This window comes from Lepidochelys olivacea, assembly GCF_965140295.1.
Source record: "Lepidochelys olivacea isolate rLepOli2 genome assembly, chromosome: 12".
NCBI lineage: Eukaryota > Metazoa > Chordata > Testudines > Cheloniidae > Lepidochelys > Lepidochelys olivacea.
In genome coordinates this window covers 34834437-34851993 of record NC_140422.1, presented here as the reverse complement: position 1 = coordinate 34851993, position 17557 = coordinate 34834437, and the positions used below count along the sequence as shown (strand labels likewise).

Sequence of the window (17557 nt, the reverse complement as noted above, 5' to 3'; positions counted from 1 at the left end):
ATTACTTCAAATGGGCCATAAACTGAGATGCAGAGCTATGCTGCAAAGTTAAGGATTCTTAGGACGTACCTGAATGAAGGCCACTGTAACCACAATTATTACTGCCTAAAGAGAAAGAGGTATTAAATTCATGGGCATGTTAACTGCAGCTAATGCAGAGCTTGCCTTACAGGTGATTCTGAGATTCTAAGGCCAGAAGGACTACTGTGATCATATAAGTCTGACCCTGGGTCTCACACACACCATAGAACTCCCCCAAAATAATTCATAGACCAGCTCTTTTAGAAAGAAAACATCCAATCGTGATTTTAAAATGGCCAGTGCTGGAGAATCCTCCATAAACCTGATCCACTGATTAATTACCGCCACTGTTAAAACTGTATGCCTTATTTCCTGTCTGAATTTGTCTAGCTTCAATTGCCAGGGGATTCCACTTCCAGGTGAATAACTTACCATTGCAATACTCACAGCATCCTCGTATTCTTTAGTAATTACACTTACTAAAGCAGAAGCCAGCAGCAATAGAATGAGCGGATTCTTAAACTAAAATAAAATAAAATAAGAGATTTTTTTTTGTTTCAAAAAACCATTTTATTTAAGAAAAATAATCCTCATTAGTTCACTGTTAGTGACACAGTTTAATGCTGGACTTCTTTAGAAATAAGAAGAAACATCTAATTGATACAAAGAATTCCTTTAATTAGTGCTACTGCATCATTCTTCCAAATAAATAGGAACTGTTGGATGCTCAGGTCTTTTGAAAATATGGCCATTTATTTAGGGACCTAAATATGGATTTAGGAGCCTAATTTTAAGCTTCTATTTGTGAAAATCTTGACCTCACTCAGTAACCATTGGAAGTGATGTAATTGAGTTAAGTAAGATAAAGAAAGAAACTCCATTCCCCCCACTCTGCCATAGGTTATGAAGATGCACCTTAGTGGAATTTGGGCTTGAGCCAGCTCCCATTGAAGTCAATCATGAAACTCAAGTCCTTAGTTCCCATTCTTAACAAAAAAGATTGCATAAAATACCGTACAGTAAGTGAAAGGAGCCAGGCCACAGTGAAATTTAAAAATGTACGTTACAGGTCATTCAAATTTATCAGTGTGAATTGTGTACTCCAACAAGTAACACTTCCAAGGAGACTGAAGGGTTGTTAGAGAGCATGACTGTACTAAAAAAATCCATTCTGTACCCTCAAAAGAAAATCCCTTGCTAAAAGGGTCAAGCAGGTGGGGAGCAAAGCATCCATGTGTCATTTTTAATTAGGCACAAAGAATGCTTTAGAAACAAGCGTAGAAAATTTACTTATGGTTCTATGAAGTTGCTTAAAGAACACTGAATAAGTGTGTGTGTGTGTGTGGGGGGGAAATCAGTGAAATAAAAATGAACCCTTAAATAAAATAAACAAAATTTACAATCCTTAGGATCCATCTAAAGTGCAACCAGAGGCAAAACTGATTAGTAAGAAAATCACAACAATCAATCTCTATCAAAAAATAATCCCTGTTCTGGTAAAAGCTCCAAGGCACAGATGTAAATTACATTCAGCTTGTGAGATCCATTAATAAACATGAGATTCCATGTGCACCTAATGAAGGATAACTCAGCCTAGGAAGAATAAGATTAAAGACACCACCTCGATAGTTTGTTTCTTGCATTATTTGAATCACTCAGTCTTCAAAGTGATATCGCAATATTGCATTTCTTACTCTAGCACAAGAGCTGAAGTTAACTTTCATCTGAGTTTTACACAGTTCATCCTTTTTTGCTGAAGATTTAGTGCTCATCAGTTTCATTCACGGAACTATGTCGTAACTGAAATCAGAATATACTCCAGTTACCACTTTCTTTATACAACCTTTCATTCTTTTACCACTGGCCTGAGTAGGAAATGAATATCGTTATTGTTATGTAAGTGGTGCAAAGAACGATACGGCTCTTGATTTATACAGTGTACAGCATCTTAAGCAACGGGTGGATCTTTAAATCTATCTCCATGTAATACAAGATCATGGTCCATGTTTGTAATGATTTCCCACCAGGCTCAGTGAGCCCCTGTGTCTCTATGCAGAGATCATTGCTGGATTGGGGCCACAGGAATAAAAGCCATACAATTTCTAATATATGGAAGCACTAAGATCCAATCAGAACAGATTTTCTCACTGTTGAGTACTACTGCACAAATGTGAAACCACCTTTTAATGGGCTGCACCATAATTACACATGTAATCCTTACCTGGTCTAGATATTTCTTCCATATAGGTTCTGTATTGTCTACTGTAAACTCATTCCAGCCATGTGTTATTCTGCGTTGTAGCACTGAAAACTCTGAGAGTCCAGTTTGTAAATCAACCTGGAGGGAGGTTAAAATCAGTGTAAAATCATCCAGGAAAACTGCATCATGCAATCAAGCTGCATTAAAAGTAATAAATACATTTGGCCACAAGTTCAGATCTAATATTTGACCAAGTCTTATGGCTTTCATTTGTACTCCCCCCACAGATGACACTTGACCAAATATCCAGAATGATCAGACATGAAAAACAACAATAAAAGAGAACCACTGCTTTTGTACCAGCTACAAATCTTTGGAGGCTACTATCATAAATCCAGCAGAGGGAGCACAAATTCATTAACAAATCCCATTTCCAGATTTGTGGTGCCATTTGATGAATGACTAAATAAAAACCAACTAAGTAACTAACTAACTTCTGGGTTCACTAGAAACAATAGAAAAAAAATAATCAATGTTTTGCCAAATAAAAAAGAAGAACAAACAAACATGGAAATAAATTGGGTCTGCAAGTTTGAGAGATGGCAGTAGTGGAGAATAAACTAAAAATTAAAAACTATATAAAATACTTAGTACAACAATATTCCCTGGTCCCTAGCTTTAGTGGATCAGCATTTCCTAGATTTCTATCCTCCAGCATATTCTTTTCATACATATATGATCATGTTTATATTCCTTACAGCATATTATTAGTTTTTGCCCATGCAAACTGTAATATAAATTGAGTATTTAAAATATTCCTCCAGAGGCAGAATGCAACCCAGTGTTCCTTTTGGGGAGGTGTATATGTGTGCGTTTCCCCACATCATCTCTTACACATGGCTACGTGTAAATCACATGATCCAGGCCCAGGGAAAACCCCATGTGATGTTTCAGGGAATCATCTATGGTTCTAGAGCTACAAAATGAATATTATTGATTTAGATGCTTGGAATGCTGTGGGACTAAGGGAAGAAAATGGGGCCATATGAGAGTAAACTGGGTGTAAACTGGACACGAATGAATTTAGGCTGGAAATTAGAAGGTGGTTCCTAACCATCAGAGGAGTGAGGCTGCGGAGCAGCCTCCCAATAGGAGTCGTGGGGGCAAAACTCCTATCAGGTTTTAAGATGGAGCTTGATACATTTATGAAAGGGATTACTTGACAGGGTTGCCTGCAATAACAAGGGACAGGACTTGATGATCCAGCAGGTCCCTTCCAGTCCTGTGTCCTATGTCCACTAAGATCGTCACACCTGAAAAGCTGTGTATCTTGCATGTAAGTTTGCAGAACTGTGCTAAATCCTCCACCCGTTGGTGATGGACCAAGCGTAGTTAGTGGTCTGTGCTGCCCAAGCTTTAACTCAAGTCATTTGCGGTTCAGAGGTTCACTTAACTCACCATCACCGCTGATCAGAACAAAGTAAACCAATTTTTCAACTGTTAAGTCTCAGAAAGCCACCCAAATGAAAAGGACATATCTGAACCACATCTGATGCATGAGGAAGTTTGCATCTAAAACTAGATATGAATTTCGCAGCTTAGCTCCCTCTCGGAACAAAATAATGTGGGATATTGGGGTGAGTCCGTATTTCCACAAAGTGTGGTTACGCATTATGTAATCATCCTTACATGTAAACTTTTTGCCAAGTCTTCTTTATGGCATTTGCAAGCTTCTTTGGGGGGGAGAGCTTTCACTTCTTTCTCTTGTTCAATTGCTGTCAATTCCCGTTCATCTGTCTGAGTAATACAGATAATGCAATTGTTAGGGAAGAAGAACATAGCTAGTACAGTCATTTCATTAGTTTTTTGGTTCCTCCCTTTATTTGGCCTCTCTTCCCTTATCCTTCAGTTATAGGTCTTCACACTTATCTAACAGCTAAATAATTCACCCTTGCAACCCCTCTCCCTCTCCTTTGGCAGGTACATATTATCATCTCTGTTTTACAGATGGGGAAAGTTAAGGCAGAGAGGTTAAATTATTTGTCCAAGACCACAGAGGTAGTCAGTGTCTGAGCTGGAATGGTTGGTCTGACCACTCAATCATGCCTGTAACTCACAAGTTGTTTTGCTCCTGAGAGAGGATACAGTTCCCCCTTATACTGTGTGTGTGCACGCATGTGTCCATTTTATGCTGGAAGTGGAAACTTATTCTCCAATGGTTCCAGGAAATCAGGCCATGCTACAGGAAGAGGGGAGGAGAAAGAAAGTATCAGGTAAATACTTTGGTAAATGCTGAGAAAAACAGCCAGCCGCTTGGCAGTAGTTCCAGAGAGAAGTAGCAAGGGTGTTGCACATAATGGGCTGGAGAGGAAAGAGGCAGAAGGTGAACATGGCCAGGTCTAGTTCCAGAGCCTTTCTCCCAAATAACCAGAAATCCTTCTCGGTACAGAAGAGAGAAGCTGTTCCTGGGAAAGAGAGCTGGTGATTTATCTTAGAGTCAGCTCAAATTAAAGCTCCTTCATGAAGTCCTCAGGAGATGCCTATGCAAGGAATTGCAATGCAACCAAGCCAAAAATGGTGCATGTCTGCAGCAATCACTCAGGAAGTGGAGAAGATTGTTTTTTCTTTTGGAAGCAGCACCCACCTTCCTAGGAGACTGCCCTCTTTCCATGTGCTTTTTTTGAAAATTAGGTGCAGCTGTTCTGCTTCCTGAGTAAGCTCCTCTGGGTCTTAGCACAGATGTTGCCTCCCTTCATTAGGGATGCTGGGACATGGATATTATGGGCACGGTTCCTGAAGAGTCTGAGCCACTTACACAGGTGGTCCTGTGGACCACAGGAGCACACTGCATGGAATGGTGTCAGCTCCTGGGACCCAAATCATATTGCTTTCCTGGTTAGCTGTATCTGTTCCTTTGTGCTTCTACAGATCCCCAGTTCCTCTGATGTCAGCTTCACTCCTTACAGGCTCTAAGTTTTTGGTTAAGCAAAACATCTGCAGGTGACAAAACACTTTTCATTGGTGCCATCCTGTCCTTTAACAGTGCTAAATATGAGTCTGAATCCACAGCCTTTTTCAGTTGCCAAGTTATTATAAACACCATTTTCCACCAGCCCCTTGGATTGCGAACAAACTTCTAAACCTCAAACTTCACTGCAAACTGCTTAAACTCATGTTCACTCAAGTGCAGCCCACGCTGTCTGTCGGTAGGAGAAAGCTCTCCCGCCGACAAAAAACTTCCACCCGCACTGAATGGTGATAATGTTGTTGGCAGAAGAGCGCTCCTGCCAACAAAGTGCTGTTCACACTGGTGCTTTTCATCTGCGAAACTTTTGTCTTTCAGGGTGTGTGTTTTTTTCACACCTCTGAACGACAAAAGTTTTGTCGTTCAGTTACCATTGTAGACAAAGCCTTATAGTAAAGCTATTTCAGAGAAGTGAGAATAAGTCATGAATGAGGGCATAGTTTTTTCCAGGCAACATAAACAAATCTATGCCTACTTTACTCCAATGGGGCCAATTTTTCCTATGCCACCAACATGGGCTCTTTTGCTCAACTTCGTCTGTATTTTTAGCATATGTGACAAGGCTTGAAAACTTCCTCAAAGCACTGTTAATTTGAGGCGAATCTCTTAGATTTTACAATCTCTAAATGACCTTCATTTATCCTTTTTAACATATTTTTCTCTAACACCTTAAGAATCACCATCCTAGTGTCTTTAAACAAAATCCTACCTTGGACCGAGAGCTCTTCCTGAATCGGTGATAGGGCCTAGGAACATGCTGTCCCGGTCACCCTGTGCTAGTAGCTTTAATCATATTCTGCAGGTTCTCATCCTGAGCTGCTGCTGTGATAATCACAGTCCACATGGCCTGTGAGACCAGAGAGTTTTCTTTTAAAATCAAATTGACATGTATAATGGCTAGCTCTGGACTTTGCTCCCCCTGAATGCTCTCCAGAGTGTGTCTGCTCCCATCAAATCTCTCCCAGGTTTGTATTTGATTTGCAAATCATACATTTGTAAGTGAAAAACTAAGATCTGTATTCTCAGTGGGCAGGAGAAGGGGAAGGGAAGGGCCCTTTTGGCAATAATAAGCAGTTTACGGTTTACTATATCTTCCTCCTGTATTTTCCACTGCATGCATCTGATGAAGTGGGTTTTAGCCCACAAAAGCTTAAATAAGCTCAAATAAATTTGTTAGTTTCTAAGGTGCCACAGGTACTCCTCCTTATTTTTGTTTATGGTCAGTTTCAGCTAACACTGTACTCCCCTAAATAAAGACATGAAACTTTTTACACACATGGACTAAGGTCAAAGCCTTTTTCTCTGAGCATATCAACACTCAACTTTTGTTAGTGCCTTTGACGCATAAGCCACTTGACCTCCAGTATTTGAGTATGGTCCAGTTTTGACCATACTGCTTTAAGAGGACTGCATTGATACCTCCCCCCCCTTGGAGTCATCGGAGGATAACTTGGCACAAGCGATATACTAACTATGGTGGCTTTATGCTGCCGTAACTTGTGTCGACCCAAGCTTGTGGCGTAGACCTGGCTGTAGTGCTTACTGTCATAGTACCTTAGGACTGGGGCCTCTTAATTAACTCATTCAGTTTCTCATACTCTTTATTAAGATTTGCATCCCAGGTCGCTTGGCCATCATTGTGCAGCAGCACTCGCAGGTTGCTGGTTCGGGCAACTAGATTAGGCAGACATTTCATTACTATATCAGTGTCCAGATAAGTCATCAGTTCTCCTTTGTCCTTTAATTTGTTGACTCCCTCAAAGGCTCTCAGATACAACCCCAACGAAAGCTGGACAAGCCCCTACATGGACAGATAGAAATAATATTGCTCGAGAGAAACAGCATGATTTTCCTTTACAGAAAAAGCGGTGGTTAGGTAATGTTATGTTCATTATTATTAATAAGTATTATTTGCATTACAGTAGGCTTTAGACACGTTAGCTGAGAACAGGAATCCATTGTGCTGGAAACTTTACATAAACGTAGTGATAGACAGTACCTTTACAATCCAAACAAAGGGTGGAGGAGGACACTGAGGCACACAGAGAGGGAAAGTGACTCTCTCAGAGTCACACAGCTGATTAATGACAGAGCCAGATACAGAAGCCAGGTCACCTAAGCCTCAACCCAGTGCCTTATCTAGATGTTTTATAATCTCTTTTATAATATCTATAATTATAATTCACTCACTCCTTTTAATAAGGTGGAGAAATGTCAGACCCGTTGATCTGAAATTTGAGCTACTGATTTGAGCTATACATGGAAAGCCATTACATTTTTTATTTTGCTGATATATAAAAGTTATAAGTTTTGCTTAAATAAACTGTATTGTTACAAAGGGACAATTATTAAAAGGAGTTAATCTGCATGTATTGGGACATGCCACTCAGTAAATGCAGAATGGCTTTGCAAGACAAAGATCACAGTGTTTGAAATGAAAAGGGGGACTTGTGGCACCTTAGAGACTAACCAATTTATTTGAGCATAGGCTTTCGTGAGCTACAGCTCACTTCATCGGATGCATAAAGTGGAAAATGCAGTGAGGATGTTTTATACACACAGACCATGAAAAAATGGGTGTTTATCACTTCAAAAGGTTTTCTCTCCCCCCACCCCACTCTCCTGCTGGTAATAGCTTATCTAAAGTGATCACTTTCCTTACAATGTGTATGATAATCAAGGTGGGCCATTTCCAGCAATGAGTTGGCATATGCTAGACTAGCATGTAGCTACAATCTACTTAAATACAATAAAGAGTGCGCCACTCAAGGAGGGGTTGGCAGGAGAAAATAAAAATTGTTAGTGTAACTATTGTCTGGCCAGCACAGACAGTGCTACAAGTTACAAAGGAGCAGACATTTAGGCTACAAGTCATGCATAATGTTCTGCACCACCACACCTTACAAAATGTCACATCTTCTTTTAGCTCTCTGGCTACTGTTGGTTTTGATCTATGATTCATTATAGATTGCACTGGGACACACAGCAAATCTGGAAAGGGTGAGAGAGGCAGAGCTTTCTACGACTCTCAAATGCACCAGAGCGTGTGAAGACTTCTCGTTTCTGTTTGGTTAGGGTTATTCATTCTGGGGTATTGTTTGCTCCCTTCTCCTTCCTATATTTACTTGGGCGAGCTAAATTTGGTGAAGTCTAAGCTGGGAGAGCGAGTGATTTGGTCAAATAAGGAGCCTTTCCAAATGTAAAACTTCATCCCTGCTTTCCCACAGAGCACAACTTAGTATTTATTGGAAGCGGGTGAAAACCAATCCCGCAAAAGACTAACACTCCAGGGTGTGTGTGTGAGTGTGAGATATTTGAAAAGTTCTACTCTGTACGGCATTACAACAACGGGCATAGTACAAAAACCAAGGAAAAACAAACTAGAATTCCACAACAAGGTATTTTCCCGCCCCCATCTGTGGTGCTGTGTCACGAGTGCTGTTTAATCCTGCTTAAGCATGGTTGCCAACTCTTCCACTCTCATTGTGAGTCTCAAAATATTTGGTGTTTTTCTTACAGCCCGAGGCCCTGAAGTCCTGTGAATATACCAGAAACTCAACTTTCACTTGAAAAAAAAAAAAAAAGTTTCTAGCTTTCATGGTTGCAGAGATAAACCTGAAAATGTGAACACCGATGGTCCTAAAACCACAAGACACGTAAACTTTAAATATTTTTTAAAAAATATTTTAAAATAACTTTTAAGCCAGGCTCGTGATTTTGTTGACCTCACTCATGGCTTTTGAACGTTTGCAATACAGTTGACAGGTCCCATGTACAGAGACCCCCTCGCCCAAGCCAGCTTGCACCCCCAATTAGTTCAACACTGCTACCACAAAGCATATCACACACATACACACAAACACACAGCGCTTTCTCACTCTCTTCCCTTGGGAGAGATTTTCAGTGTGTTCCTTCTTGTTCTCATTGTGTTTCCTGACTCAAAAGTAAAGACAGGCAGACTGGAAGTACATGTTCCAGGTCTTCACTCATGCCTTAGGGTGTGCAGATTACACCCACGAGGAGTTTTTGACCTAAACACAGACCCACACAGAGTGCAGTCCCACCCACTCCACTCAGCAACAGGGTGGGACCCTGGAAGCTCAGCTTTGTAAGGTAGCTGCTTATATAGAGTTTCCTGGGTTTCCTCTAAGGGCCTGATTGGGCCTTCAAGTGTCAACCCTGCTTCATTACTCCACCCTGTAAACCTGTATGGGAGCTGCAGAGAATGAAGTTAACCCCCAGCTTGCTGGAAAATATTAGGGCCATTGGTCCCTTTCATGCCCTGTTGGGGACAAGCTGTTTTTCTTTTTGTTAAAGGAAGTTAATGTTTGCCAAAGACCTGGACACCTGACTAGGAACCAAAATGTATTCAAGATAACAATGGACTGGTTTCCATGGCAGCATGTTTCTCGTTTGGTATTTCTGGGGGCAAATTCAGAAGGATCAAGGGCAAGATGACCCCTAAAGAGCTAAATGTGTCTGCCAGCAAACTTGTTCCCTTAGAAAATCTTTAATCAAATGCTTAAAGACTATGTAAATAGGCTCTGACTTTTTGCTCATGTGTGATATGCTGTGCTGACCTTTCATTTGGTCTGTTTTTAAATAGACCTCCTTTCCTTCCTGGTACTTTTCTTTTAAAGGGCACATATTACCAAACTTTATTGCCAATGTATAAACATGCAGTCAAGCAATAGCAGCAGTAAATAAAGAGTGATTGGGCAGGCTTGTACACCTCTGTTGGGAAGTGAATGAGTAGCAGGGAAAAGCACACACCCCATTACAGTAGATGTTAAAATAAGGAAAAAAAAAAAAAAGCAGGCATATACTGGAATTGTAACTCAGTACTACATTTAGGGCAAAGAACAAAAGCCAACCTATTTCCATTGCCGGATGGACAACAAACTTAAGCTCTGATCCTGCAAACCCGTACATATATATGTACAGCTGGTAGAAAAATCCTGTGTTTCCGTGAAGAACTTGAACAAAATGGTTTTGTTTAACATTTTTTGCGGAAGATTTTGATTTGTGTGTGTGTTTTGAACGGAAATGTTCATTTTGTTTTGGTTTTAAATACCAAAATGAAACAAACAAAACATTTGACATGACCTGCTTTGTTCCTCTTTGATTTTTTTTTTTTTTTGGTCCAAAAGAAAAAAAAAAAAGTTGAATTCAAAAAACTTTTTCAAAAAATATTCCAACTTTCACTAACATTGCAATTTTTTGTTCGAAAAAAAAGAAAGGTTGGAACATTTGGACCCGGTGTGCGTGTGTCTGTGAGCCCTTCGTACCGTCCCCAAGCTACTGGTGCAGCACGAGCTCCACTAAGAGAAAACTAAAATTAAGAAAAATTCAGAGACATGAATAAATTACAACACAGAGAAGGAGCACAAGAAGTACAAGGCACACTAGAATGAAAGGAATGGAAAAAACAGACTGAGCAATAGAACTGGGAGAAAAATGGAAAACATTTCAGGATGACATTTTCCCTCCCCCCCCTGCCCCAATCAAAAAATTTCAAGCTCTGACATTTTTAAACAAGTGCTACTGTTTAAGAAGTTCTTCAATGGAAAGGGACAAATTTTCCAATCCAGTGGGGGCAAACATTTAACTGGAGATGCACCGAATCTGATTTGCAACCTAATTCATTTTGTCAGGTCACATATATTTTAGGTGTAAATTTTGCCTGCAAACAGGGGTGATGGACTTTTTGAAAATCCCATCCAAAAGGTTATACAGTCAACTTTGTCTTGACTTTAATTCAGAATTATTGATTCAGGGTTTACACTATCTTTGCCTTAATAAGAAAAGGCTTTGGAATTGAAAGATTATATTTGCAAGGCCCATGTCATTGCTAGTGGCTTTTGTGTGAATGCAGCAAACAATAATTCCAGCCAAAGAGGGCGTTTTTCCTATTAAAAGAGAGGGAAATGCCTCATCTATATTCATATATAATTCTGCCCATCTATCTCTACTCTTGCTACAGTATTTACAATGCTCATGCACACAAAGCTATGAGAATCATAGAAATGTAGGGCTGGACAGAACCTTGAGAAGTCAAGTCCAGCCTCCAGCACTGAGGCAGGATGAAGTAAACCTAGTCCATCCCTGACAGCTGTTTGTCCAACCTGTTCTTAAAAACCTCTGGGGTTGGGGATTCCACAACCTCTCTTGGAAGCCTATTCCAGAGCTTAAATAGCCTTATAGTTGGAAAGGTATTCCTAATATCTAACCTAAATCTCCTTTGCTGCAGAATCCCCCCGGGGCTGGATGGTATCCAACAATGCTCACAGAGGAGAGCAAAAGAAGGAAGCAGCAGATTAATGGCATGCTGTTTCCCACTCCAGGAGTTCATCAAAGGTCCCTCCACAGGCATACTATGTGTTGGGGTCTCACTCTATTTGTGGAGGCATGTTGGAGAGCTAGGGAGCAGTCACTCAATGCATCATACTTCTCTTTGAGCCTCTTCATAAATCTTTAACCCTCCCTCTGATTTTTCTCTCCCTTCCAGCCTGAAAGCGAGGAGGGAGGGGACAGGGGTAAGCCAGTGGCAGCCTGGCTCCCAGCGGAACCCTGGGGATACAAACCATGGTGGGGAGCACCATCCCCATGAAGGGAAGATAGATAGGAAGCAAACCTTGCTGGCCAACCATCCTTCCCCTCTTGGGAGTTTTGCTGCAGTAGGAGACTATGAGACCCATGATAGCTCCTGAACAGATTCATCTCCATTTGATATCAGGCATTATCTGTGCGGGGAAAGCACCATTAGAGATGTGTGAAGCTACTGTAACACAGCTCAGAAACTGATCTCTGCAGTTTGGTTTTAGGGTTTAGAAGAGACCAGCACTTGGTGTTGATCATGGAGGATAGAGCTGGACAAACTCCAACCTCTGGGGAACATCTCCCTGCCCTCAGGTCCCTCAACCAGCCCTAAGTCCCCCAAGCAAAGGGTATATATATATATATATATATGGAAGAGGGTGGAAGAGAGCAGATCCCAGCAGTTTCAGAGAGAATGAGGTGACTGTCATGAGGAAAGGTGTGTGTGGGGGGAGACAGAAGTTAAAGTGGAGGTTGAACACCCACTGTCCTTGTCGTCTGCTTGTACTGAAGTTGAAATCGAGGCTATATTAGGAGGTTTGATATGAACATAACCCATGACTCTGTGTCCTCCTGTTGTGGCAATGCCATGAAAAAGGTCTTGAGTTGGCTACTGCCTCTGAGCTCTGCCTTAATGAGCTTGAGCCCAGATTCCCAGACATATTTAGGCTTCTAGCTTCCAATGAAATCATTGGAGATCCAGGCCTTTAGCTCAAGCTAACAAAACCTATATTTTTAGCAGTTCTTGCTTCTGTCTCAGCAGCTGACTTGGCTGTGGGTGTCATTACATAAATATTTCAGAGTAGTCTACCTTTTACTCTATTCTAAACTTTCCACTTTCAAATTTTCTGTTTGAATCATGTTTGCGCCTTAGCTCACATATAATTGTTGTTTGTCTTACTCTAGCCACTGAGATCAACGGAGATCAGAACTCCATTTTCCTAGGCGCTGTGCACATGTATTTTCAGAAAAACTCAGATCTGAGAAGTTAACAATTTTAAACAGAAGTTTAAAACAGGAAGTTTAAATAGAAAAGACAAAAGAATTATGATTCCCACTTTAGTGATCAATAACTGAGGCACACAGAAGTTAAATGACTTTTTGAAGGGGGGCTTAAACTTCTTTATCCCTCTATTTGTCACTGTAAAAGTCTTTCCAAGTAGAAAACAGATGGAGTATTAGTCAATTACCAGACAATAACAAAAGCAGGGAATTGATTCTTGAGTTATCACATTATTATTATAACCATTAACATGGCATAATTTAAACAATGATTGTCAATAGCAACAATATAATAAAGTCTTGGAGCACTTGTGTGTGTAGTAAATTAAAACTTTTCTTCCAATTGGATGTAACAACCCTGTTTGGCATTATGATTTCAGAATATAATGGCATCCTAATGGATTCTCCATGGATTACCACTGAAATTGTTTTGACATGTTAATATCACATCCTAATGGCATTGTGGAAAGGTCTCCAGTTGTACATTTAAATGATTTTAGTATCTTTGTAGACTTGCATTGAAATCATTCTGATGTATTTGCATTGTAATGAGGTCTCTGTGGGCTTGAATGGAAATCATTTCCCCAGATTCTTCCTAAACTTACACTGAAAATGTAGGCCTTTAGGAACATAAGAATGGTCATACTGGGTCCGACCAATGGTCCATCTAACCCAGTATCCTGCCTTTTGACAGCAGCCAGTGCCAGATGCTTCAGAGGGAATGAACAGAACAGGGCAAATGTCAAATGATTCACCCCCCTGTTGTCTAGTCCCAGCTTCTGGTAGGCAGATGTTTAGGGACTCCCAGAGTGTGGGGTTGCATCCATGCCCATCCTGGCTAATAGCCATTGATGGACCTATCCTCATTAACTTATCTAATTATTTTTTTAATCCAATTATACTTTTGGCCTTCACCACATCCCCTGGCAATGAGTTCCACAAGTTGACTGTGCGTTGTGTGAAGAAGTACTTCCTTTTGTTTGTTTTAAGCCTACTGCCTATTAAATTAATTGGGTGACCCCTGGTTCTTGTGTTACGCGAACGGGTAAATGACACTTCCTCATTCACTTTCTCCACCCCAGTCAAGATTTTATAGACCTTTATCGTATCCCCTGGTCCCCCCTTAGTTGTCTCTTTTCTAAGCTGAACAGTCCCACTCTTCTTCATCTTTTATATGGAAGCTGTTCCATACCAGTAAACACTTTTGCTGCCCTTCTCTGTACTATTTCCAGTTCTAATATCTCATTCTGGAGATGGGGCGACCAGAAACCGCACACAGTATTCATGGTGTGGGTGTACCATGGATGTATATAGTGGCATTGTGATATTTTCTGTCTTATTATCTATTCTTTTTCCTAAGGGCTCCTAACATTGTTAGTTTTTTTGACAGCCGCTGCACCCTGAGTGGATGTTTTCAGAGAGCTATCCACAATGACTCCAAGAGCTCTTTCTGGAGTGGTAACAGCTAATTTAGACCCCATCATTTTGTATGCATTGTTGGGATTATGTTTTCCAATGTGCATTACTTAACATTTATCAACACTGAATTTCATCTGCCATTTTGTTACCCAGTCACCCAGTTTTGTGAGATCCCTTTTGTAACTCTTCACAGCCAGCTTTGGATTTAATTATATTGTGTAATTCTGCATCATCTGCAAAGTTTGCTAGCCCACTGTTTACTCTCTTTTCCAGATCATTTATGAATATGAATATCAGTCCCAGTTCAGATCCTTGGGGGACCCTGCTATTTACCTCTCTCCACTATGTAAACTGATAATTTATTCCTATGTTTTAACCAGTTACTGATTTGTGAGAGGATCCGCCCTCTTATCCCAGGACTGCTTACTTTGCTTAAGAGCCTTTGGTGTGGGACCTGGTCAAAGGCTTTCTGAAGGTCCAAATACACTGTACGCACTTGCTTGCCCTTGTGTACATGCTAGTCCGCATTGTAGTGTCATATTATAGTGGTATCATGTTCTGCATAGACTTGGACTGGAATTCAAGCAGATCATGTGCTCACAGAGAGAGAGCAAATACTCATAATTATTTACTATGCTGTAGCAAGAATGTCAGAGCCAGAAGACTGCAAGTTCTAATTCAGAACAAGCCACTGACTGACTATAGTTCCCTGACTGTGGACAAGTGACTTGACCCTCACTCAAATATTGGCCAAATCAATGGACCAGAGTTTAAAAACTGCATCTATGTTCCTCTTCATTGGGTTAACAGATTACCAAAAGAGAGAGATTATTTTGCTATCTCACGTCACAGCAAGATCAGAATTGTTTTTTTTTTTTGGCATCCCAGCCACGTCTCCATTTTACTCTGTGAAGTTGGGCTATGTATGCCGTAGCATCACATAGAGGAGCAAAAAGAGGATGGTCTCGGTCTCCCTCTCTAGTGAGGCTACACATAGAATACTGCCAACAGTTTTGGCCAACTTGATACTAGAAAGAAGACAACAAATGGGAAGGACTGAAGAGCAGATTAGAGAGTTGGAGGGAATAGCTTTTGAAGAAAGATTAAGAATACTAACTGCAATATACAGAGCTTGGGCAAATCATGATTAAAGGGCACATAAACTGCCTATAAGTATTTGGAAGGTGCAAATGCCAAGGAGGGAAAGCAATGTAGTGTTATAAACAAAATGAATCAATCCAGGTATGGAAGAAAGGATGAAATCAGATTCCTCTCACCCATGTGAATGGGTCCAAAGGTCAACACCTCACATGAGTATGGCAAGGATCAGTTACTTTGTTACTTGAAAATATCCAATCCTATCATTATTATTAATTCTATTACAATAGATCCTAGAGGCCTCAGCAGAAATCAGAGCACCATTGCACTGGACAAACCCATAGTAATCAGAGGCAGGCCCAGCCCCAGAGAGCTTACAGAGTGGCTAGAGGAAAAATGTAAAATAGAAAGTCAAACATATGGAAAACCACAGAAACCAACGATTTCATTCTCTCACATTCAGTGGCAAATAGAGGGGACACCAAAAAAGGTATATTTCAGAAATGTTCCAAAACCACATTTCATGAACATTTTTGAGAAGACAAAAAAAAATCTTTCTGAAAATGAGTGACATTTTGAAAACATCCGTGGATTATTTTGTAAAATAAAAATGAAAATAATGATAAAGTGCCATCCGAGCAGCTGGATGTCTCATCCCACTCGCTAATAGGCTCTATTCTGAACTGAAGGAATCACCCATTTGGAAGTTCATCCTCAGGACTCATTCATTTCCTTGGGCCTTTCTGCTCAGAGTACTGGCCTACATTGTTAAAATGTCTGATCCTAAAATCAGTGCAAACACAATGACATATGCTGCAAATCTGAGTATTCTTAGCGAAGCCTTGACATAAAGATGAATGTTAATACTTACGATTTATCATAGAGCTATTCAGCTTGCACACACATTAACTAACCACACAACACCCCAATAGGCAGGTCAGTGTCGTCGTTGCTATTATCCTCCATTTTAAATATGATGATAAATCAAAGTAGCACCGCAAAACTGCCAGAGCAATAGAGAGGTAATGTTGCCAGCAATGCACAGTAGGCTTAGCCCCAACTACACACCACATTTCATAACTTACAGGCAAGAGGCATAGGGAATCCTTACCTCCCGTTCCGGCTCTCCATTCCCAACTGGCTGATATTTCTGGGCTAAGCGGAAAAGTGACCCTTTCTGGAAGAGTTTGGAGAAGCGTCTTTCTACCATCTTTCCTTTGTCTCAGCAGCAGCTCCTCATTCTGCTGCTGTTGCTTGAATGTCACCTGTTCCTGGCTATGGCTCAAATTCCCTTGCAAGCCTGGGTTGTAGCTACAGAAGAGGGATTGGCAGGTGTTACCTGATGCCTACAGAGGAAGCCACGCCCACTGCCAGCAACAGGTGCCTGGGAGAGGCTGCACACCCTCCTTCACTCTGGCCGCTCAGAGCAGCAGATACCTACAGGGTGCTTAGCTTATTCAACTCCATGCCAAAGAATTCCTGTGTGTGCTTAGTCAAACCCATGGTTAGTATTTGTATGGAGCAGTCTTGGCTGTAACTCAGGCTGCAGTAGCTGTTAAGGGAGTGTAAAGCAATTGATTTTTGCACTTGGAGGTCTTTCAGCTCTATTGTTTCCCCCACACTCTGATAAAATGCAACAGCATAGAATCATAGAATATCAGGGTTGGAAGGGACCTCAGGAGGTCATTTAGTCCAACCTCCTGCTCAAAGCAGGACCAATCCCCAATTTTTTCCCCAGATCCCTAAATGGCCCCTCAAGGATTGAACACACAACCCTGGGTTTAGCAGGCCAATGCTCAAACCACTGAGCTATCCCTCCTTCCTTCCCTATGCTGTATTTCAGCATTAGGCAGAAATGGTGGCTTGTTTTCCACAGGCAGTTCCATGCAAATGCAGGGTATGGTCACTGCTGAGCTGTTTGTAAGTTCGCAAGGTGAGTGTGGGGGGAATCACTGGGGGAAAGCTTCCTTAAGAAATGTTCAATTCAGTGTGAGTGGGTGAGACAAGGTGGTGAGGTAATATCTTTTATTGGACCTATTTCCCTTAGTGAGAGAGACAAGCTTTTGAGCTCACACAGCGCTTTTCTCCAGGTCTGGGAAACTTATTTGGTATGTCACAGCTAAATACAACATGGAACAGATTGCTTAGCATATGTAGTTAACATATATTTAAGGGACATTTCAAGGTGAAGTATA

At 40.9% G+C, this 17557-nt stretch overlaps 1 protein-coding gene across 3 annotated transcripts in view; it reads right to left on the bottom strand.

The window, feature by feature from the left end:
- ATP2C2 (ATPase secretory pathway Ca2+ transporting 2) overlaps positions 1-16621 on the bottom strand; it is a 49754-nt gene extending 33133 nt beyond the window's left edge. For 2 of the 3 annotated variants that reach the window (XM_084644597.1, XM_084644599.1), the window contains exons 1-5: positions 16474-16621; positions 3911-4018; positions 2243-2359; positions 454-543; positions 70-105 (exon numbers count right to left, since the gene is read on the bottom strand). In XM_084644597.1, the coding sequence (XP_084500723.1) occupies positions 70-105; positions 454-543; positions 2243-2359; positions 3911-4018; positions 16474-16572 (450 nt within the window). In that variant the 5' untranslated portion in view covers positions 16573-16621. The remainder of the gene's footprint in view (positions 1-69; positions 106-453; positions 544-2242; positions 2360-3910; positions 4019-16473) is intronic. The other variant, XM_084644598.1, reaches the window with a different exon arrangement.
- Positions 16622-17557: the final 936 nt, after the last annotated feature.